The sequence below is a fragment of the Oncorhynchus mykiss genome, chromosome 26 (assembly GCF_057628025.1).
Source record: "Oncorhynchus mykiss isolate SJ-2025 chromosome 26, ASM5762802v1, whole genome shotgun sequence".
Taxonomy (NCBI): domain Eukaryota; kingdom Metazoa; phylum Chordata; class Actinopteri; order Salmoniformes; family Salmonidae; genus Oncorhynchus; species Oncorhynchus mykiss.
Genome location: NC_143047.1, coordinates 23,840,001 through 23,862,223, shown reverse-complemented (window position 1 = coordinate 23,862,223; position 22,223 = coordinate 23,840,001). Strand labels below are relative to the sequence as shown.

The following is a 22,223-nucleotide window of genomic DNA, read 5'->3' as shown; positions in this document are numbered from 1 at the left end:
CTAGTGCAGAGGGACAGCGTGTTGGGTCAGACGTAGAGGGGAGGGACAGTGTGTTGGGCCAGACGTAGAGCGGAGGGACAGCGTGTTGGGTCAGATGTAGAGGGGAGGGACAGGGTGTTGGGCCAGACCTAGAGCGGAGGGACAGCGTGTTGGGTCAGACGTAGAGGGGAGGGACAGTGTGTTGGGCCAGACGTAGAGCGGAGGGACAGCGTGTTGGGTCAGATGTAGAGGGGAGGGACAGCGTGTTGGGCCCGACCTAGAGCGGAGGGACAGTATTTTGGGCTAGACGTAGAGGGGAGGGACAGCGTGTTGGGTCAGACGTAGAGGGGAGGGACAGTGTGTTGGGCCAGACCTAGAGCGGAGGGACAGCGTGTTGGGCCAGACGTAGAGCGGAGGGACAGCGTGTTGGGCCAGACGTAGAGCGGAGGGACAGGGTGTTGGGCCAGTCCTAGAGCGGAGGGACAGTATTTTGGGCTAGACGTAGAGGGGAGGGACAGCGTGTTGGGTCAGATGTAGAGGGGAGGGACAGTGTGTTGGGCCAGTCCTAGAGCGGAGGGACAGCGTGTTGGGCCAGTCCTAGAGGGGAGGGACAGGGTGTTGGGCCAGACCTAGAGCGGAGGGACAGCGTGTTGGGCCAGACCTAGTGCGGAGGGACAGCGTGTTGGGTCAGACGTAGAGGGGAGGGACAGTGTGTTGGGCCAGACGTAGAGCGGAGGGACAGCGTGTTGGGTCAGATGTAGAGGGGAGGGACAGGGTGTTGGGCCAGACCTAGAGGGGAGGGACAGCGTGTTGGGCCAGACCTAGAGCGGAGGTATAGTGTGTTGGGCCAGACGTAGAGGGGAGGGACAGCGTGTTGGGTCAGACGTAGAGGGGAGGGACAGCGTGTTGGGTCAGACGTAGAGGGGAGGGACAGCGTGTTGGGTCAGATGTAGAGGGGAGGGACAGCGTGTTGGGCCCGACCTAGAGCGGAGGGACAGTATTTTGGGCCAGACGTAGAGGGGAGGGACAGCGTGTTGGGTCAGACGTAGAGGGGAGGGACAGTGTGTTGGGCCAGACCTAGAGCGGAGGGACAGCGTGTTGGGCCAGACGTAGAGGGGAGGGACAGTGTGTTGGGCCAGACCTAGAGCGGAGGGACAGCGTGTTGGGTCAGACGTAGAGCGGAGGGACAGGGTGTTGGGCCAGTCCTAGAGCGGAGGGACAGGGTGTTGGGCCAGACCTAGAGCGGAGGGACAGCGTGTTGGGTCAGACGTAGAGGGGAGGGACAGTGTGTTGGGCCAGACCTAGTGCGGAGGGACAGCGTGTTGGGTCAGACGTAGAGGGGAGGGACAGTGTGTTGGGCCAGACGTAGAGCGGAGGGACAGCGTGTTGGGTCAGATGTAGAGGGGAGGGACAGGGTGTTGGGCCAGACCTAGAGCGGAGGGACAGCGTGTTGGGTCAGATGTAGAGGGGAGGGACAGTGTGTTGGGCCAGACGTAGAGCGGAGGGACAGCGTGTTGGGTCAGATGTAGAGGGGAGGGACAGCGTGTTGGGCCCGACCTAGAGCGGAGGGACAGTATTTTGGGCTAGACGTAGAGGGGAGGGACAGCGTGTTGGGTCAGACGTAGAGGGGAGGGACAGTGTGTTGGGCCAGACCTAGAGCGGAGGGACAGCGTGTTGGGCCAGACGTAGAGGGGAGGGACAGTGTGTTGGGCCAGACCTAGAGCGGAGGGACAGCGTGTTGGGCCAGACGTAGAGCGGAGGGACAGGGTGTTGGGCCAGTCCTAGAGCGGAGGGACAGTATTTTGGGCTAGACGTAGAGGGGAGGGACAGCGTGTTGGGTCAGACGTAGAGGGGAGGGACAGTGTGTTGGGCCAGTCCTAGAGCGGAGGGACAGCGTGTTGGGCCAGTCCTAGAGGGGAGGGACAGGGTGTTGGGCCAGACCTAGAGCGGAGGGACAGCGTGTTGGGCCAGTCCTAGAGCGGAGGGACAGATTGTTTGGCCAGACCTAGAGCGGAGGGACAGCGTGTTGGGCCAGTCCTAGAGCGGAGGGACAGCGTGTTGGGCCAGACCTAGAGCGGAGGGACAGTGTGTTGTGGTTCTGTAAGCCACCTATTAAATGATACTGAGTGAACAGTCCCTCTGCCCAACAGAAGAGGGCTAGAATAGAATATGCTGTATGTGGTATTGTCAGATGTAATGAGCTCCCCTCTCCCTTGTCTTTCCTTCTCTCTTCATGTCTATGGCCCCCTCCCCAACCAACCCATAAAACCCCAACAAATAGAAAGTAGACACATGCCCTTTGTCACGTTCCAACATCCCAGTAATCATTAGCGTCTTCTTCTTAGCGATCAGCGACAACATAAATAATTAACTGAACATCTAAATTACTTTATACAGAATAAAAACAGCCCAAAAAACAGATTCGATATTAAGAAAATGAAAATGGCAAAAGTGAACACCGAGCACACATACATACACCGTAAATACAAACACACAAACTAACAGTCAGATGTTGACACACTCATACACACATTGCAAACACACACACACACACATTCAGTAGACACAAATAAAACAGTCAAATGTAAACAGAAAATAGGTTTAGTTTATATTATTACTCTTGTAGCTATCCTTCAGCCCACTGTGTGATGAGAGAGAGACTTAAGCTTGGAACAGGTCACACCAGGATGACATCAGGAGCAGGACAGAGCAGAGGGGGTCTGGCCAGTAATGGAACAGCCTGGTCCTGAAGACCCACTAACACCCTAACTATCTAACATCAGGAGCAGGACAGAGCAGAGGGGGTTTGGTCTGTAATGGAACAGCCCTGGTCCTGAAGACCCACAAACACCCTAACTATCTAACATCAGGAGCAGGACAGAGCAGAGGGGGTTTGTCTGTAATGAAACAGCCCTGGTCCTGAAGACCCACGAACACCCTAACTATCTAACATCTGGAGCAGGACAGAGCAGAGGGGGTCTGGCCAGTAATAGAACAGCCGTGGTCCTGAAGACCCACTAACACCCTAACTATCTAACATCTGGAGCAGGACAGAGCAGAGGGGGTCTGGCCAGTAATGGAACAGCCGTGGTCCTGAAGACCCACGAACACCCTAACTATCTAACATCTGGAGCAGGACAGAGCAGAGGGGGTCTGGCCAGTAATGGAACAGCCGTGGTCCTGAAGACCCACGAACACCCTAACTATCTAACATCTGGAGCAGGACAGAGCAGAGGGGGTCTGGCCAGTAATGGAACAGCCGTGGTCCTGAAGACCCACGAACACCCTAACTATCTAACATCTGGAGCAGGACAGAGCAGAGGGGGTCTGGCCAGTAATGGAACAGCCGTGGTCCTGAAGACCCACGAACACCCTAACTATCTAACATCTGGAGCAGGACAGAGCAGAGGGGGTCTGGCCAGTAATGGAACAGCCATGGCCCTGAAGACCTACTAACACCCTAACTATCTAACATCTGGAGCAGGACAGAGCAGAGGGGGTCTGGCCAGTAATGGAACAGCCATGGTCCTGAAGACCCACTAACACCCTAACTATCTAACATCTGGAGCAGGACAGAGCAGAGGGGGTTTGGTCTGTAATGGAACAGCCCTGGTCCTGAAGACCCACTAACACCCTAACTATCTAACATCAGGAGCAGGACAGAGTAGAGGGGGTTTGGCCAGTAATGGAACAGCCCTGGTCCTGAAGACCCACTAACACCCTAACTATCTAACATCTGGAGCAGGACAGAGCAGAGGGGGTTTGGTCTGTAATGGAACAGCCCTGGTCCTGAAGACCCACTAACACCCTAACTATCTAACATCAGGAGCAGGACAGAGCAGAGGGGGTTTGGTCTGTAATGGAACAGCCGTGGTCCTGAAGACCCACTAACACCCTAACTATCTAACATCTGGAGCAGGACAGAGCAGAGGGGGTTTGGTCTGTAATGGAACAGCCATGGTCCTGAAGACCCACTAACACCCTAACTATCTAACATCAGGAGCAGGACAGAGCAGAGGGGGTCTGGCCAGTAATGGAACAGCCATGGTCCTGAAGACCCACTAACACCCTAACTATCTAACATCAGGAGCAGGACAGAGCAGAGGGGGTCTGGCCAGTAATGGAACAGCCATGGTCCTGAAGACCCACTAACACCCTAACTATCTAACATCAGGAGCAGGACAGAGCAGAGGGGGTTTGGTCTGTAATGGAACAGCCCTGGTCCTGAAGACCCACTAACACCCTAACTATCTAACATCAGGAGCAGGACAGAGCAGAGGGGGTCTGGCCAGTAATGGAACAGCCATGGTCCTGAAGACCCACTAACACCCTAACTATCTAACATCAGGAGCAGGACAGAGCAGAGGGGGTTTGGCCAGTAATGGAACAGACTAACTGACGTAACAGACACACATTCCAATAGACAGGCAGAATTACAAAGACAAACAAGTAACGTTATAAACCTTGATGGGGACAAGATCATTTGGCTTAGTCCTCCATTATAAACTAAACTGACTTGGTTGGGAGAGGGGCATTTATTTATGGTTATCTGCAGTGGATGATGCAATTGAGAGAAAGCAGCTCAGATGAAGACTGGTGGTTCATGTCAACTTCCTCCTCTGCTTACCGTTCCACACCAGGTAGCAGGCACTACCCTACAGACTGTACCCCTCTCTCTCTGTCACTGCTTAGCTGCTGTGACCTCTCCAAGTCTTCAAACATATCCAGTAGAATACTGATGATTATTATTGTCATTATTATTATCAGTAATATTGTTGTTATTCATTTGCAGTGCAAGCCCAATACTTTCACACACCTGCACTCGCATTCACGCTCTAACTTTCACTGACGCACACGCACGCACGCACGCACGCACGCACACACGCACGCACGCACGCACGCACACACGCACACACACACACACACACACACACACACACACACACAGAGAGAATACGACAGAATAATAGCTGTCTTTTTGCTTCTATTTACTGTCTCTGGAAGAACATTTTGATTGGTCTCTTTAGGCTTTTTAAAAACAAAACACAACATTGATGACTTTACTCTTTTTCTGTCATTATTCTTTTTTTTCTCTCCAGAAAATAGGAACGTCTTTTTACATTTCCCCCATGGACCAGTGTAAATGATCAGTCATTTTCTCCTTTTTTCATCTAGAACTTCATTTGGAGTTACAGCACATCACCCACAGCACACACAGACAACAAGGGGGTCCAGCCAGGGAAGAATCACCACAGTGGTGGGAGAGAAAGAGATCAGAGATGATGAACGGGGTGGAGTGACAGTGTCACGTCTAATTCCATTATCATCCAGACAGTCCATCCCTCGTCTATTCCATTGGTTTGCCTCTCTCTCTCTCTATCGATCCTTCCTGTTATATTCTCTGTGTGTTTGCAGAAGGGAACGGACAAAAGGGTCAACGTGGGAAGCAAAAATCAATAATGAACAGCCAACCACATCGCTTCTGACGACAGAGAGAGCAGTGATTAGGGAGAGAAGAAGCCTCCCCTCACTGCCACAGGAGAACGATGGAGAGACACAGGATGAATGGTGGAACTGGATTCCTGGGGCTCACCCTAGGGCTGGCAGAGTGTGCTGCTCCAGAGTAAAACAGAGTAAAGGTGGACCAAGGAGAAAAAAACAACGGTTGAGAGAAAACTTAAAAGCAACAAGACTCAGAAAGGACCCGGCTTAACAGAGGGGAGTAGAGGAAGGAGAAGTTCATTAGGGATCTGAGAGAGGACAGGCAGGAGGAGAGGGTGGATGCGTTGGATGGCTATTTGTACCCATGTTCTGCAGCGAGTCAGCCTTGTGCATGACGATAGGGTGGGAGGGCAGGGCAGGGCAGGGGGCTGGGATGGTCTGGGTGGACGTGACTGGACCTACAGTATCAGGCCTTGAGGGCATGCCACTGCTGCACGGCATTACGAGGTTTACCCATCATGTCCTTCCAGTGCTTCACCTCCGCTGGACCACTCTTCCACGAGAGATAGATCTGAGAGAGAGAGCAAGAGGGAGGGTGGGAAGAAAGAGAGGAAGAGAAGGGGAGGAAGGGAGGAGGAGAGAGAGATGGAGTGAAAGAGAGCGAGGGGGGTGAGATGGATAAGCAGGATATCTGACGTCACAGAGATCGATATTACTCATACTCAAACAGAGAGAGGTAAACTAAACTCTCTGAAGTCTGGAGTGTCCCTGCTGTTACCATAAAGCTTGCCAATCACCCTAATCTGAACTTAATTCATATCGGGAGCTGAGGAGAGTCATTAAGATGAAACAGCTGTTTTACTCTCAGCAATTTTCAGAGCAGGGGAAACAGGGGGAAAGATTTGTGTGAGAATGAGACTTATGTTTAGACAGAGAGATGGAGGCTCCCAAGCAAGCCGCAGCTGTGTTTTACTGCTGGTGATTAGACTGTGGGTGAAAGGGCCAGCGCCTGTGATGAGGCGTGTTTGGTTTACTGAGGGGTCACTATCAGACACTGGATCCATAGTAAGGAAGCCTGTATGAGGGTTACAGTGTGTCAGAAAATCAATGAGATAGTGCCTCTGTGTGCCACAAACAAACCACACAATCAATGGATATCAATCTCACTGTGTCAGTATGTAAGAGCAATCTTGAGACAGTGACTGTTAATGTGTCTTTGTGTTAGTGTGTGTGAGAGCAGGATCATTGTGTGTGTGTGAGTGTGTGTGTGTGTGTGTGTATGTATGTGTGCGTGTGCATGTGTGTGTGTGTGTCTCAGTATGTGCCAGCAGGGGTCAGTGTGGACTGGTGATGTACGTGGCTGGTGGTCTGGGCGTTACGAGGGGGCGGTACCTTGCCGATGACATCGTTGCGACTGAGCTTGTCCTTGTCCATGACGGTGATGATGATGGTGGTCTCTCGGAGCACGTGGGCGGGGACGTCGAAGGGGAAGGACTCGTTGAACACGGGGTTCAGACAGCACTTCATTGTCACCGTCTTCTTCTTCTCCACACGCTTGTCCTTGTGCATCAGCCACAGCTTCACATAGGGATCTGACGGGGGAGAAACATCACTTAAACACAGAGGTTACATCACTTAAACACAGAGGTTGCATCCCAAATGGCGCCCTAATCCCAATGCAGTACACTTATTTTGACCAGGGCTCATAGAAAGTAGTGCACTATTTAGGGAATAGGGTGTCATTTGGGATGCCGATTGAATGGAGAGATACTGAAACCACATTGACACATGTTAAGGTAGACAGACTGTAGCACAGGAAACAGGTGATGACAGAGTACTATATGTACTGTACCGGAGGTGCCTCCAATGTCCATGGCTTTGAGGTTGCGGGCTTTGATGATGGTCACAGTGATGGTGTTGGCTTGAGGGTTGTAGCACAGGGACACCAGCAGGTCTCCTCGACTCCCCTGAGAAACACAATGACATCACCACTCACCAACCCTCTCACTCCCTCCATCCCCTCTACCCCCTTCTGTCTCCCAGTCATCCCTCCTTCTCCTTGCTCCCTCTCTCCACCCCTCCCCTCATCTCCCCTCCTCCCCTGTCCCTCTGCAACTGTCCTAGTCTGTGTGTGTACATTACTCACGCTTCCATCGCTGCAGGGCTTCAGCTCCTTCCAGTAGGTCTGCTGGTTGCCCAGGTCCACCTTGTTAAGGGGAATGGACACCTCCCCGATGGGGTCGTTCCTGCTGAAACGATCGTAATCCAGCACCTGCATATAGAGGGTCCTCTGGATCACCTTCTCATAGGGGAACCCTGGGGGGAACAGACAGATACATATACAGACAGATAAGGGGCTGATATGTGCTGGACAGAGATTTAAGGAGTACTCTTTAAGACTTTATACAGGATAACCAATAGCCATAAAGTCTAGTTATGTGTATAGATGTGTTTTTTATAATGTGCAGTAGTTGTACTGTAGCTTTTAAAAAAATGTTTATTTAACATTTATTTAACTTGGCACGTCAGTTAAGAACAAATTCTTATTTATAATGACTGTCTACCAGGGAACAGTGGGTTAACTGCCTTGTTCAGGGGCAGAACAACAGGTTTTTACCTTGTCAGCTCAGGGATTCAATCCAGCAACCTTTTGGTTATTGGCCCAACACTCTAACCACTAGGCTACCTGCCACCCCGCTAGAGTATCTGTGTGTCCCAAATGGCACCCTATTCCCTATGTAGTGCACTACTTTTGACCAGGACCCATAGGGCTTTGGACAAAAGTAGTGCACTATATATGGAATAGGGCGCCATTAGGTATGCAGCCTCTGTGTGCAGGGTGATTTCACAGTCTGACCTTCAAACAGGAAGGTCTCGTTCCAGCGAGGGTTGAGGTTCTTCCTCTTGACCTTGGTCTCCAGCTTGTGCTTCTTGTCAGGTAGCAGGTAGAGTTTGACGAAGGGGTCTGAGGTGCCAGAGAAGTCCTTGGCGGGGAGCTCCTGGCCCGTGAGGATCTTGACGGTCAGGGTGGAGTCCTGGAAGCTGTAGCCCACACTGAACTGAATCCGGCCCAGCTTCTCAACCACAGGCCCTTCTGTGTCCTCTTCTGAGCCTGGAGAGAGCTGGGAGAGAACAGCAGCAGAGAACTCTAATATTTATCCAGTCTATACGATGGTAGAATCGCAATTGCATACTCCTTGTGTCCTCTCTCCTCGACTCCTACTCAAAACATATTGGAGAAGGTCAGAGGGGATGGATCTCTGGCACTCTCATTCAATGGGTTTTGAGAAGGAGGCGAGGAGAAAGAGAGAGGATGCGAGGACTATGCAATTGAGATTCTCCCTATGTACACTCAACAACCCTCATCCCACTAGCCCCACCCTTTCCCAGCATGGAACACACAGATCAAACACTCAGGGACATGGACACCCAAGGTGAACAAGGAGCTTTGTTTCTCATCCACAAGGGGGCAGTCAAACAGCACTGGAACTCACGCGCAATGCCGCCATCATGCTAGCCTAACGTTCAGATAATGTTATGTCATATGTCTGGGCTTTACTAAGCGATAAGGGAGGGAGCAATGGGGGAGAAGGTATATCAGGAGATGAGAGGCAGGAGATATTCTGTGAGTAGAGAGACCCCCTGCCTAACTGGAGCTGGGCCCCGAGGGAGGGAAGGAAATGCAGTTAAAAGGCTGCTATCTGATAGAGAGGGACCAGAGGCTTGGCCCAAGGTGCAGTTCCTGGAATTTAATCTCACATTCTGTATTCTCTCCCACACATCTCGCTGTTGCTCTACCTTTCCGTTCTAAATCTGATCATCTCTCCTCCTTCACTCTCTTGGTGTCTGATGTCTGTCTGTCTTTCAAACACACACATGCACACACAGACTTACACACATGGACGCATGAATGCACACACCGGCTTTCAGACAGCTCTCTCCTGAAATCTGTCCCACCTACAGTTGTCAACAATTTTTCAGGGTCAATCTGTTTTTTCCTCATTTTTATTTATACTTTTTGCCCAATCGCTTCGCCTGAAACCCACATAACCCACATAGATACAGAACCTCCACAAAATACAGCCACATACTGAGCCCACCTACACTATACACATCTCTCTGACGTAGCTGGCCAGCTTACACAAGATTTGATTCTGGGTACCGGGATTAATGAATTTATCTCACTTTTGTAAACGCACATAAAACTCCTAAACACCTGCATAGGTAGTATCACAATACAAATGTGCCTCAGTGATATTTGTTTTTTTTAAATAGTTATTAACTAGGCCTAGTGAAAGTCTTCGACCCACATAGTGAAGTGAGAGACCAGAGATGGAAAGAGCCCGTGTCCAACTGCAGGTCTGATCCAACTGACAGGCCCTGTTGGCTCCCCCTCAAAGTGAAAGTATCATCATTAAGCATCATCGGGACCTCCATAACGCAGACGTGCAACCCACATAATAACACAGGCCCATCCCCCACCCGCGCCCTGTCCACCCAGCACTCACAGCACTGTGTTCGCAGCGTAATTACCAGCTTTTGCTGAACAAAGCATATTCTACTGAGTTTCCCCTTTGTGATAGCCAAGCTGGGTTGGGAAATGTCATGTAATTAGCACGTTTTGTCATTTAAGACATCTTGCAAATCTAAATGCTGCTACAAGTGGGTGGCGGTGGGCAAACCCAGACATGTAGAGAGGAGTACAGATGAACAATCATTAACACAGACAGACAGGAAGAGAGCGGATTTCCTTACCATGTGAATGTCGCTGGTGGTGACAGAGTTGGCCAGGTCTGTGACGGAGGAGTTCCCGAGGCGGCCTGCTTCATCTGGGGTCTGGCTTCCAGGTTTACACAGGCTCCTGCTGGGGGGGGGGCAGAGACACAGTCAGGACGGACACTGAGAGAGAGGCCAATGGAGCACTAGGAGAATCCTGCTTCTGAAGACAAAGAGCCAGCCTCAGCTCTGTGATGGCTTCACACCACAGGTGAGGCTGCAAGGTCTTGTGTAAGGGCTAGACTATCCAGAGTCCAGATCTGAATGTGACTAATAATGTCCCCAGACTTGGGAGTAACAAGGGAATTTTAGTGACTTACACTCACACACACACACACACCTTCACACGCATACATGCACACTTAGTTCCAAACCTTAGTCACTACAAGCATGTAACAGTGTGATATTTGCAAAACAGACACAAAAATCAACACAATTAATGAACAAAAGAGTAAAAGAAAGAGCACAGGGTGGGGGAGGACTGGGTGTTGGAGACAAAGTGTTCCTAGCCCATATGTTGTAACAGTCTGGTGAGCAGAAGACATGCTGAGCTATAGCAGGTGACACAAGTCAAGACACATAGACAGACAACACTAATTACAAGTTACACACTGGAAAGTGACAAGAGGAAGAGAGAGGAAAAACAGTGCAGGTGCACTGTAGAAATGGCGGGAGAGGAAGTGGGATTAGGAATGGGTGCTGTGGGAAAGATGAGTGCAGAAGAAGAAGTAGATTTGAAGATTTATCTCTGCAGAGAAAAGGGGGGATTTGTCTTTGTTAAGACTAGGAGGATTAACAGAATGAACAAAGTGAGGTTACTGACTCAAATGAACGTGAGACAGAGACAGACACCACAGCATAGTTCAGGTGAAGCTGGAAGAGAAATAAAGGAGATGAGAGAGGATAAGAGGCTGAGGGAAAAAAAACAAAGACTTACTTTCAGTAAGAGAGCACAATAAGGACTAAAGAATAGAGACGAGAAACGGACTAGATATGGGCATGCAAAATAAGAGGTCGAGTCAGAGAGGGAGGGGGATGGCTGGAGGCAGTACATCAGAAAGGCTGACAGGAAAAAGAAGTAGGCGAGCGAGAGAAAAAGAGAAAAGGAGGGATAAGATGTTATGTGGGAGGGTATAAACATAACACACACACAACATGTTAACCGCCAAATAGATACAAGGAACTAATCGTTTGGCTGAGTGAGGTTAATCCCAATCCAGTGGGATGTTAGAGGATGCATGTGGGCATGTTAACCATATGGGTTATCAAGGAGGAGGGAGGATGGTAATTGTGGTTCCTGAAGTATCTGTAATTCTGTGGTTGAGGCTACAGATGTCTGTGTTCCTGGTCGTTTGAGGGGTCAGTCACTGTTGTAGGACCGCAGACATGTCTCTGTCTGGTCGGGCTCTCTCTGTGTGAAGGGTCAGTCCACAAATGCAAATCCAGTATCTGTGGTTGGGTTGGGCTGCCTAACACAAGAGAGAGACTGTAACTCTAGTGCACTGTGTCCTTCCATGAACACTGGCTGGCTGGCTGGATTTCACTTATATACAGTACAACAGAGGCATGCAGAGTTTCACTGTGCCATTATACTACAGTTTAGCAAAGCGCAAGCAACAACATGCACATACAAAACAATCTCTCAGCTAGTTTTTGCTGCCTGTATCTGAGAATCTAGGGATGACTACGTCCCATATCATGTCTGTCTGTCTGTCCAGTGATCTATTTGTTTTCTCTATAAGGCACTAATAGAAAGGAAGGGGAATGACTGAAGGAGTGGGGGTAAGTGGTGTAGGTAGAGTTGCACAATTCTGGTAACCTTTTTAGGTTTTCTAGAAATCCCAGTTGGAAGATTCCTGTAATAAAGAGGGAGTAAGCAGGAAATCTGGTCTCCTTTAACCAGGATATCTGGAAAAGTTACCAGAATGTTGCAACTCTACCTACACCACTTACCCCCATTCCTTTAGTCATTCCCCTTCCTGTCTAACATCCATTTAGTGCCTTATAGAGCAAACAAATGGATCACTGAACCCTCTGTGTAGGTGATCAGTGAAGTTGAATGAGCAACAAATAAATAACAGAGTTTATCCACTTGGCGAGGATAAGACTGAGTTATCCAGATCAGACAGACAAAGAGACAGAACGAGACAGACACGGGTTGACACCCAGTCACAGACAGGGACACAGGCAGATAATGGAGCACGTATAGAGTAAGAAGTGAGGCATCAGACAGAGAAAGACAATGAATGTAGACAGACATACAGACAGACAGGTAAGTGTAAGCAAAACAGGTCATGTGGATGAGCCTGGTTCAAGGGGGTCTCTTGATTGGCATAGCTGTGATTGGAGGGGAAAGCTGTCAGGAGGATTCACACCGTAGACTGCAGGGGAGGGGGTTGAATGAGGGGAGACATAAGATGATGGAAGGGGGAGAGGTCAAAGTGCCAAACATCTCAACAACTGATACACCTTGCCTCGTCTTCCATTTATCTTATCTTTACTGAATCACGCCAATTTTTCTCATATCCAACATCTCCTGCTGTCCTTCCTCTTTACTCCCTCAGTCCTAATCTATATTTTTCATTTCTCTTTCCTTCCTTAGTCTATGATCTCCCTGTATGCTGATTCATTAAAGGTTGGATCTAACCCAAAGCCTGCTGTCGATGTCTAGAGTCGTGTCCCACCCACAGGGAATGACTGTCTCAGTCTGATTCAATCAACTTCCTACCATCAAAACAAATGACTCCAAACAGGCTAACAAGAGGGACTCCATACAAAGCACTCTAACTAGATAGAGTTAAGTAAGGTCATCTTCTCTCTTCTTCCATATTTACTGTTAAGGCTAACTGATGAGGCTAACGTGGGGCTAACGTGATGCTAACATGTGGCATGGTTGTGTGTGGGCACAGTGAGGGTCATGTCAGTCAGCTTGCAATGGCTTGCAGCTGCCAGAGGTGGCTGATGGAGCCCGGACCAACCCATGCTGCTTCCCTTCCCAGATCACCAGCTAAAGAATATGGGCTGCTCTGTTGGCACGGCAACGGCTGGAGAGACAGCAAGCACCTGGGATCGAGGGAGTGAAAGGAGGGTAGGCATGCAGCGTGGGGGCTTGGCAGGGGGTCGCAGAGGGCAGCAAACAGGCAGACACATCAACAGCAAGACACAACGGGATTGGAGGACATATGACAGGTGCAGGTGAGTGCCTCTGGGAAAACACACACACTCACATACGCAAACACACACACACACACACACACACAGACACACACACACACACACACACACACACACACACACACACACACACACGCACACACACACACGCACACACACACACACACGCACACACACACACATACAAACTAGCAGGGGCACGTGGAGGCAGACGAGGCCTCTACTTCTCACCATGACCTGTGATAATATCCTTATGGAGTGTTACCTGTGCCCAGAGCCTGAGACCAAAGGGAAAAGGAAAGAGGTGGGGACACTCCGCTGCAAGGCTGAAGAGAGCACAAGAAGAAAACCCTCTCCTGCCCGCACGCTCCCAGTACCCTCCCCTACCCACCTCCCCCATGATTCACTTAATGACCAATACAAGAGACAAAGACACACACAAACAGACAGACAGACAGACACATACACACAGCCCTGGATCCACTGCCCTACACTAAAACCTGAGTCAGCCTGGCATCATACTCTAGTGTCAATAGAGAAAAGAATAATAATAATAATAACAAATATAACCGCATAGTAAGCCTATAACGATACTGTTACACCAAAAACACCTCCTCATTTCTAATGACCTTTTAGGATGGTTACCCGCAACAAGGCAGGTTATACTGTATGCTTTGATTGAAACAAAATACAAGAAAGGATAATAGTTTGTTAAAATCATCTGCTCTAATTCTCTCACAAATCATAGGAGAGCTCTGATGGGCTCTGAGTACTGATGGGAAGCCAGCGAAATATGAGCTAATGTACAGTAATGACTAGACCATTGATATGAGCTAATGTACAGTAATGACTAGTCCATTGATATGAGCTAATGTACAGTAATGACTAGAACATTGATAAGAGCTAATGTACAGTAATGACTAGACCATTGATATGAGCTACTGTAAAGTAAAGACTACTCCATTGATATGAGCTAATGTACAGTAATGACTAGACCATTGATAAGAGCTAATGTACAGTAATGACTAGACCATTGATATGAGCTACTGTAAAGTAAAGACTACTCCATTGATATGAGCTAATGTACAGTAATGACTAGACCGTTGATATGAGCTAATGTACAGTAATGACTAGACCATTGATATGAGCTACTGTAAAGTAAAGACTACTCCATTGATATGAGCTACTGTAAAGTAACGACTACTCCATTGATATGAGCTAGTCCATTGATATGAGCTAATGTACAGTAATGACTAGACCATTGATATGAGCTAATGTACAGTAATGACTAGACCATTGATATGAGCTAATGTACAGTAATGACTAGACCATTGATATGAGCTAATGTACAGTAATGACTAGACCATTGATATGAGCTAATGTACAGTAATGACTACTCCATTGATATGAGCTAATGTACAGTAATGACTAGACCATTGATATGAGCTACTGTAAAGTAAAGACTACTCCATTGATATGAGCTAATGTACAGTAATGACTAGACCATTGATATGAGCTACTGTACAGTAATGCCTAGACCATTGATATGAGCTACTGTACAGTAATGACTAGACCATTGATATGAGCTAATGTACAGTAATGACTAGACCATTGATATGAGCTAATGTACAGTAATGACTAGACCACTGATATGAGCTAATGTACAGTAATGACTACTCCATTGATATGAGCTAATGTAAAGACTAGTCCATTGATATGAGCTAATGTACAGTAATGACTAGACCATTGATATGAGCTAATGTAAAGTAAAAACTAGTCCATTGATATGAGCTACTGTAAAGTAAAAACTAGTCCATTGATATGAGCTAATGTAAAGACTAGTCCATTGATATGAGCTAATGTAAAGACTAGTCCATTGATATGAGCTACTGTAAAGTAAAGACTAGTCCATTGATATGAGCTAATGTAAAGACTAGTCCATTGATATGAGCTACTGTAAAGTAAAGACTAGTCCATTGATATGAGCTAATGTAAAGACTAGTCCATTGATATGAGCTAATGTAAAGACTAGTCCATTGATATGAGCTAATGTACAGTAATGACTACTCCATTGATATGAGCTAATGTAAAGTAAAAACTAGTCCATTGATATGAGCTAATGTAAAGTAAAAACTAGTCCATTGATATGAGCTACTGTAAAGTAAAGACTAGTTCATTGATATGAGGGAAATTGCGGTCTCTGGAGAACTACGCGCATATACACACACAAAGGATATACAGATCTATAGTATGTTCACATAAACACACAAACTACTGACAATGAGACTCTTAGATATAATATTTTTCTTGTCAAGTAAAGACTAGTCCATTGATATGAGCTACTGTAAAGTAAAGACTAGTCCATTGATATGAGCTACTGTAAAGTAAAGACTAGTCCATTGATATGAGCTACTGTAAAGACTAGTCCATTGATATGAGCTACTGTAAAGTAAAGACTAGTCCATTGATATGAGCTACTGTAAAGACTAGTCCATTGATATGAGCTACTGTAAAGTAAAGACTAGTCCATTGATATGAGCTAATGTAAAGACTAGTCCATTGATATGAGCTAATGTAAAGACTAGTCCATTGATATGAGCTAATGTAAAGACTAGTCCATTGATATGAGCTACTGTAAAGTAAAGACTAGTCCATTGATATGAGCTAATGTAAAGACTAGTCCATTGATATGAGCTACTGTAAAGTAAAGACTAGTCCATTGATATGAGCTAATGTAAAGACTAGTCCATTGATATGAGCTAATGTAAAGACTAGTCCATTGATATGAGCTAATGTAAAGACTAGTCCATTGCGCTCTTTCCTTCACAAATTCAATGGTTATATAATTCATACTTTAGGGGTTCGAGTAACCATGGTTACCAAACTGTACGCTCCCACCGGACGTTGTATGGTATCGTAATTATATTTTCTAGTGGTATGGCTGGGTAACCATAATCTCCCATAAGGAGGTAATAGAATCCAAGGCAATCTAAACCTCCTATGGAGCAGGGACAGTAGGCCACATTGTCATAAGGCCCCTTGACCTGTCATGCCTACTCATCCTCTCTCCATACGCAAATACCGCCGTGCCCCTAGGGGGGGTGAAGATGCCATGGAGCAAACAGCTGATTCACTGGAGAAGTCTATAGGAAAACTGTAGAATCACCCCCAGCTGTAGAACATTAACCTTCTCCTGTTCTAACTCCTCTGCCCAATCCCCTCGCAACACCTCAGACGTTATAGAACAATGACTCTCCCCCAAGAGATATTGTACATTTTGATATTACTATTCCAAATGTTTGTGTGGTCTTAATACAGCAATGACAAATGATATGCACCGTCACACACATGACATCACACGGAAAAATACCGAAACAGAAATACACACTCAATACTTTAGATAAAATACATCCCCTGAGGATCGATGCTATGATCCCTAGACAGATCCTGACACCCGAACCCTGATTATATGACCTTAACCCCAGGTCAGAGAGCCTAACCTATCCTCCCATTAATTAGACCAAGCGGCAGGTCCCATCCCAGGGGACAGAGAGGTGACTTTATCTCACTTGCTCAGAGACATCATGACAAGCTGAGAAAGAGACGTAGAGAAAACACAAAAATAACTCCTGCACACACAATTCCTCTGTGCATACTTACTGTCAACGTTTTGGTGTACAACATTTTCCAACCTTCTTCAACGTCTTGAAAAAGGATGTGTACCAAAATGTTGACAATAAATATGCAGAGATAAAATTGTGTACACTGGAGTTTTCATATTTTTTCTACAATGTTGACTTTGGTACCGTAATTCCCTGCCCCACAAACATGAAAAGCATAGTATTGTTAACTCTGTTCAAAATGTAAGAAAGAGAACCTGGACCTGATGACATACTGTGAAACAAAGACATGATAATGTGCATATCTCTGTATATTGTGTTGCAGGGGAGCATACAATGTTATGTCATCTACTAGATAAATGCCTTTAGATGCTTCCTGATTTTATGAAAGCGGCAGCAATACTAACAAATCAAAGGATGCATTGAGACTTCTTGAAGTGTAACCAACCGGATGGAAGGAGAGTGTAGTGGGGAAAAGATAATTGAACAAAGGGAGATTAAAGAAGTTTGAAATGGAAATGAAGTGTCCCTCATCTCTCTAACATTTCTTTTAATCTTCCATTATATGAAAGTTATATTGAAATTATAAACAAATAACTGGGTAGCCTCATGTGGAAAACTGACATTTTCTGAAAATAACTCATTGTGTTCTCTACTTAAACGCAATGGAGTTAGATATAGTTAGATGAAGTTAGATGGAGTTAATGAAGTTAGATAGAGTTACTGAAGTTAGATGGAGTTAGATAGAGTTAATGAAGTTAGATAGAGTTACTGAAGTTAGATGGAGTTAGATAGAGTTAATGAAGTTAGATGGAGTTAGATAGACTTAATGAAGTTAGATGGCATTAGATAGAGTTAATGGAGTTAGATGGAGTTAGATATAGTTAATGAAGTTAGATGGAGTTAGATAGAGTTAATGAAGTTAGATAGAGTTAATGGAATTAGATGATGTTAGATAGAGTTACTGAAGTTAATGGAGTTAATGGAGTTAGATAGAGTTAATGGAGTTTTATGGAATTAGATAGTTAATGGAGTTAGATGATGTTAGATAGAGTTAATGAAGTTAATGGAGTTAGATAGAGTTAATGGAGTTAGATGGAGTTCAATGGAGTTAGATAGAGTTAATGGAGTTAGATAGAGAAAATTGAGTTTGATGGAACTAGATAGAGTTAATGGAGTTAGATTGAGTTAAAAGAGTTCGATGGAGTTAGATAGAGTTAATGGAGTTCGATGGAGTTAGATAGAGTTAATGGAGTTCGATGGAGTTCAATGGAGTTAGATAGAGTTAATGGAGTTAGATAGAGAAAATGGAGTTTGATGGAACTAGATAGAGTTAATGGAGTTAGATTGAGTTAAAAGAGTTCGATGGAGTTAGATAGAGTTAATGGAGTTCGATGGAGTTAGATAGAGTTAATGGAGTTCGATGGAGTTAGATAGCGTTAATGGGGTTAATGGAGTTAGGTAGAGTTAATGGAGTTGGATAGAGTTAATGGAGTTACATAGAGTTAATGGATTTGGTTTGAGTTAATGGAGTTAGATGAAGTTAATGGAGTTAGATGATGTTAGATAGAGTTAATGAAGTTAGATGGGGTTAGATAGAGTTAATGGAGTTAGATGGTGTTAGATAGAGTTAAGAAAGTTATATGGAGGTGGAATGATGAGTTTGTTAGAGCAGAAAATCTTTCAGTGTACTCTCGATAATATCATTCATAGCAGGCAAGCCTTCATGAGATATGAATGATATGAGCATCTTCATAGTATTATTGGAGGGAAACAGTGGTGCTTCACTGCAAAAACAATTGACTTGCTTAAGTATCAAATACAGGTCCCCAAACAGGCTGAGCCCAAGACACGTTTTGCATGTTGATTACATAGAGTGTATGTGAATCTCTGGAGTGTCTCTTTTCCTGTGTGTATGTGTCCCTACTCCTTTTTCTCCATCTCCATATCTGTGTGTGAGAGTGTGTGTGTGCTGCCCACAGGGGAATCTCATTCCCCTGTTGTGATATTCAGCAGTGATGCAGATGTAACCCAGCCAGGCTGCCTGGGCAGACAGTCATCCACCCTGACAGAGGACCGGAGAGCTCTGACATCATCCCATCAAAGCGCCAGTCAACACCCCCAGGGGAAGCACGATTAGATGAATAAAGAGATAGAGAGGTAGAGGGAGGGAAAGAAAGGGCTGACAAAGGGAGGGAAGGTAAGTAAAGGGTTAATAGATCAATTAGATCAAGGGAGGAAGAGAGACTGCATGAGAGGCAGAGAGAGAGACAGTGAGAAAGAATGAGAGCTGGAGAGATGGATTGAGAGGAGCGGGGTTGGTGTTGTAGAGGGCAGCATGATGGAGGGAGGAGATGGAGGTGAGGTGGAGTGGAGTGGGAGTGAGCGATGGGTTCTAATGATGGGAGAGGGGGTAGAGTGGTGAAAACATCAGAGATGAGGGGTCAACAGGGGGACCTGGCTTGGGAGAAAGCATGTATCCATACACATTCAGTATATGGGCATGCTGATCATACAATGCCCCAGGAGAGCAGCGCAACACAATCACAGGTCCCCAGGCTGTGATGGATGAGGCCTGAGCTCTGGTGTCAGCCCACTCAATGCAAACATTCAACATATCAGCAGGCCACCTCCCTCCGTACCAGCTTAATACAACTAATGGAGCCATCTACTATATGTTGTCAAGCTAACTGTTGTTTGAATACTTTTCTCCAACCTGAGTCTGAGTCATCCTGATTGGTTGGTACCCCGTGAATGCTGGTTGATGCTTTAACTGATCTTCAAGCTCCCATTTATTGCACAAACACCTAATAAAGTAAAGAGATGGTAAAGTGATGTCATTTCCTCCTCATATCTCACTTAGATATTGATTAAGGTGAATTTATGCAGCGCTTTTTTTCCACACAGGACTTCCGAAGCGGATTTCTCACTGTTTTTCATCAGATTATATAACTGAGCTTTCCTTTAATCAACTTTGTGTTCCGACTCAAACGCCTCAGCAAGGCTTGGTGAATGACTTCCTGAGACAGAGCTGACTTTTTTAAAATGTCTCTTTTGTGCTGACCTATATTTCTGTTCCCAGCCAATCAAGTTTCCCTGAGCTAGCTCCAGAGGCGGCCATGGAGACCGTTGCCAAGCCAGAAGAGTAATTATAAGGCTTGACTCAGTTTGATTACAGGCCAGAAACTCTGGCTCCAAGGAGTTGGTGGTCCAGGCTCAAAGAGCATGGAGCGTTGAGCTCCTTATTTACGTGTTCTCTGTGTGTCTGCGTGTCTGGGGGCTAACACTGTCATGCTACAGCAGAGTTTATGATGGTAATGATATCGAGCTGCCATGATAAAACTCCGTAGCTACTGCATGTTGGTGGGAGGGTTAGTCCAGTGACTCCAGTCAGCCGTGAGGCTTAAGGCCTCTGACACAATGGACCTCAGCCACCAGTACATGACTCGATGACCACAACTTCAATAACCAGCTTTAAGGTATAGCCTACAGAATACTGTACTCACCCTTTGGACCGAGTTTTTACAAGACAAACACTTTCTGGATCAGATATCATATCTGTAAGAATGGTATCGTCAGAGAACAGAACAATGGTCAATAGAAACAGCCGCAGTAGCATGCTTTAGAATCAGACAACATTGGGGTTAGACTACTTTGTGGAGCATCACTAATCTCTCAGCACAAATGTTTCCAGACTGCTAATAAATACAAATGACTTCCAGGATAATTCCATTGTTTTCCTCCCTCATCTCCTTGTGGATAGAGCTTGGTTATCACTGGCTTTAGAGTTGTGCTGTAACACTATGATTCGTTTCTAATTGAGCTGCCATAGCAAAAGAAACAGAGATTACGCTGCCTCTAGTTTATGCTTCTCACGAAGCTTTGATTACCTGCTTCTAAGCATCTGAGTGCACACTTCTGTCTCCTGAGAATGAAAACATATTCTCCATTTGAGAGAATGATTGACCTTCCCTCTCTACCCTTTCTCTGTCTATGCAAGGACATCCTATTCTAATATACAGTAAGGTGTGTGTATGGACGGAGCGTATATGCTTTGTCTGTCAATGTCTGTTTCACCTGAGCCTGTATGTCTATTTATTCATCTCATTGAACTGTATGTTTCTAGGTATCTGAATTGTGAATGGTTCCATTTCTCCTTGAGTGAATACTTCGGTCTTTTTGGTAGTGAGTGTACATTTCACTAGCAACCTGAAAGCAAAGGTTTCTCTCTTTGTCTGACAGCATATGTCTGCTCTCTCTCTCTCTCACACACACACACACACACACACACACACACACACACACACACACACACACACACACACACACACACACACACACACACACACACACACACACACACACACACACACACACACACACACACACACACACACACACACACACACACACAAACACTGTGGCGAATGAATCAGAATTAGTTGGTTAACATAGTTAATTAAGATGTTTTATTTGCATAATATGCTTATGTGAGATACGTGTCATTAGAATGTATCCTTTTGGACTATAGTGTTGGCAGTTGCACTTTTCCCTCAGCCAGGCCTTAGTCACTTGGGGCCCAGAGAGGGAAGAGGTCAGGCTTGTTTTCCACATGTCCCTGGTGCTATGCAGAATATCAGAAAGGGAAGAGGACAGGATGGAACATTGTCTTCATATGTGAATGTGTCTTTACCTATTCCTTACCTAATGGGGAACCAATTACTTGTCTCCACAACGTCTGTGTGCCAGTCACTCGCTCCTTTTCCCATTGGGGGGAGGTGTATGGCAGTGTCTGGAAACATTGTATGTCCTCTCCAATGTTGCATTTATGCTGGGATAGTGTATGATCTAGAGGCTCACTCCCCTCAGTGAGCTTGTCCAGGAGTGGGGTCAAGAGGGGGTTTACTTGAGATAGAGTTGATAATTGATATATGCCATTGGATGAGTTGGTGTTTTTGTACTATGAAGTACCAGGAACGAGATTAGAACCTCGTCGGAGGGACCAAACTGAACGATAATTTATAGTGAATGTTATCTGGCTAAGGGATACTCCTTTCTCAAGAAAAAGTATTTCTTTGTGAACTGTTCCTAAGATCTGTGGTTCGTCATGTAAGTTGAGAGGGGTGTAATCTTGGCTATAAAAGATCTTTGTACTTTTCAATGGTTCATTGGAGATCATCATTGAAAGTTAAAAAGGCTATTGCAAAGCTCTTATTAAAAAATATGTAGTTG

General features: G+C 46.1%; 1 protein-coding gene across 3 annotated transcripts in view; it reads right to left on the bottom strand.

Annotated features, from left to right (window-relative positions):
- Nucleotides 1-4,499: 4,499 nt before the first annotated feature.
- The window catches only part of LOC110506662 (synaptotagmin-7), a 109,075-nt gene continuing 91,351 nt past the window's right edge, over nt 4,500-22,223 (bottom strand). For 2 of the 3 annotated variants that reach the window (XM_090222479.1, XM_036964586.2), the window contains 6 exons: nt 10,177-10,282; nt 8,279-8,543; nt 7,568-7,737; nt 7,274-7,388; nt 6,814-7,013; nt 4,500-5,992 (listed from right to left, as the gene is read on the bottom strand). In XM_090222479.1, coding sequence (XP_090078605.1) covers nt 5,888-5,992; nt 6,814-7,013; nt 7,274-7,388; nt 7,568-7,737; nt 8,279-8,543; nt 10,177-10,282 — 961 coding nt within the window. In that variant the 3' untranslated portion in view covers nt 4,500-5,887. Of the gene's footprint in view, nt 5,993-6,813; nt 7,014-7,273; nt 7,389-7,567; nt 7,738-8,278; nt 8,544-10,176; nt 10,286-22,223 lie in introns of all 3 variants that reach the window. The other variant, XM_036964585.2, reaches the window with a different exon arrangement.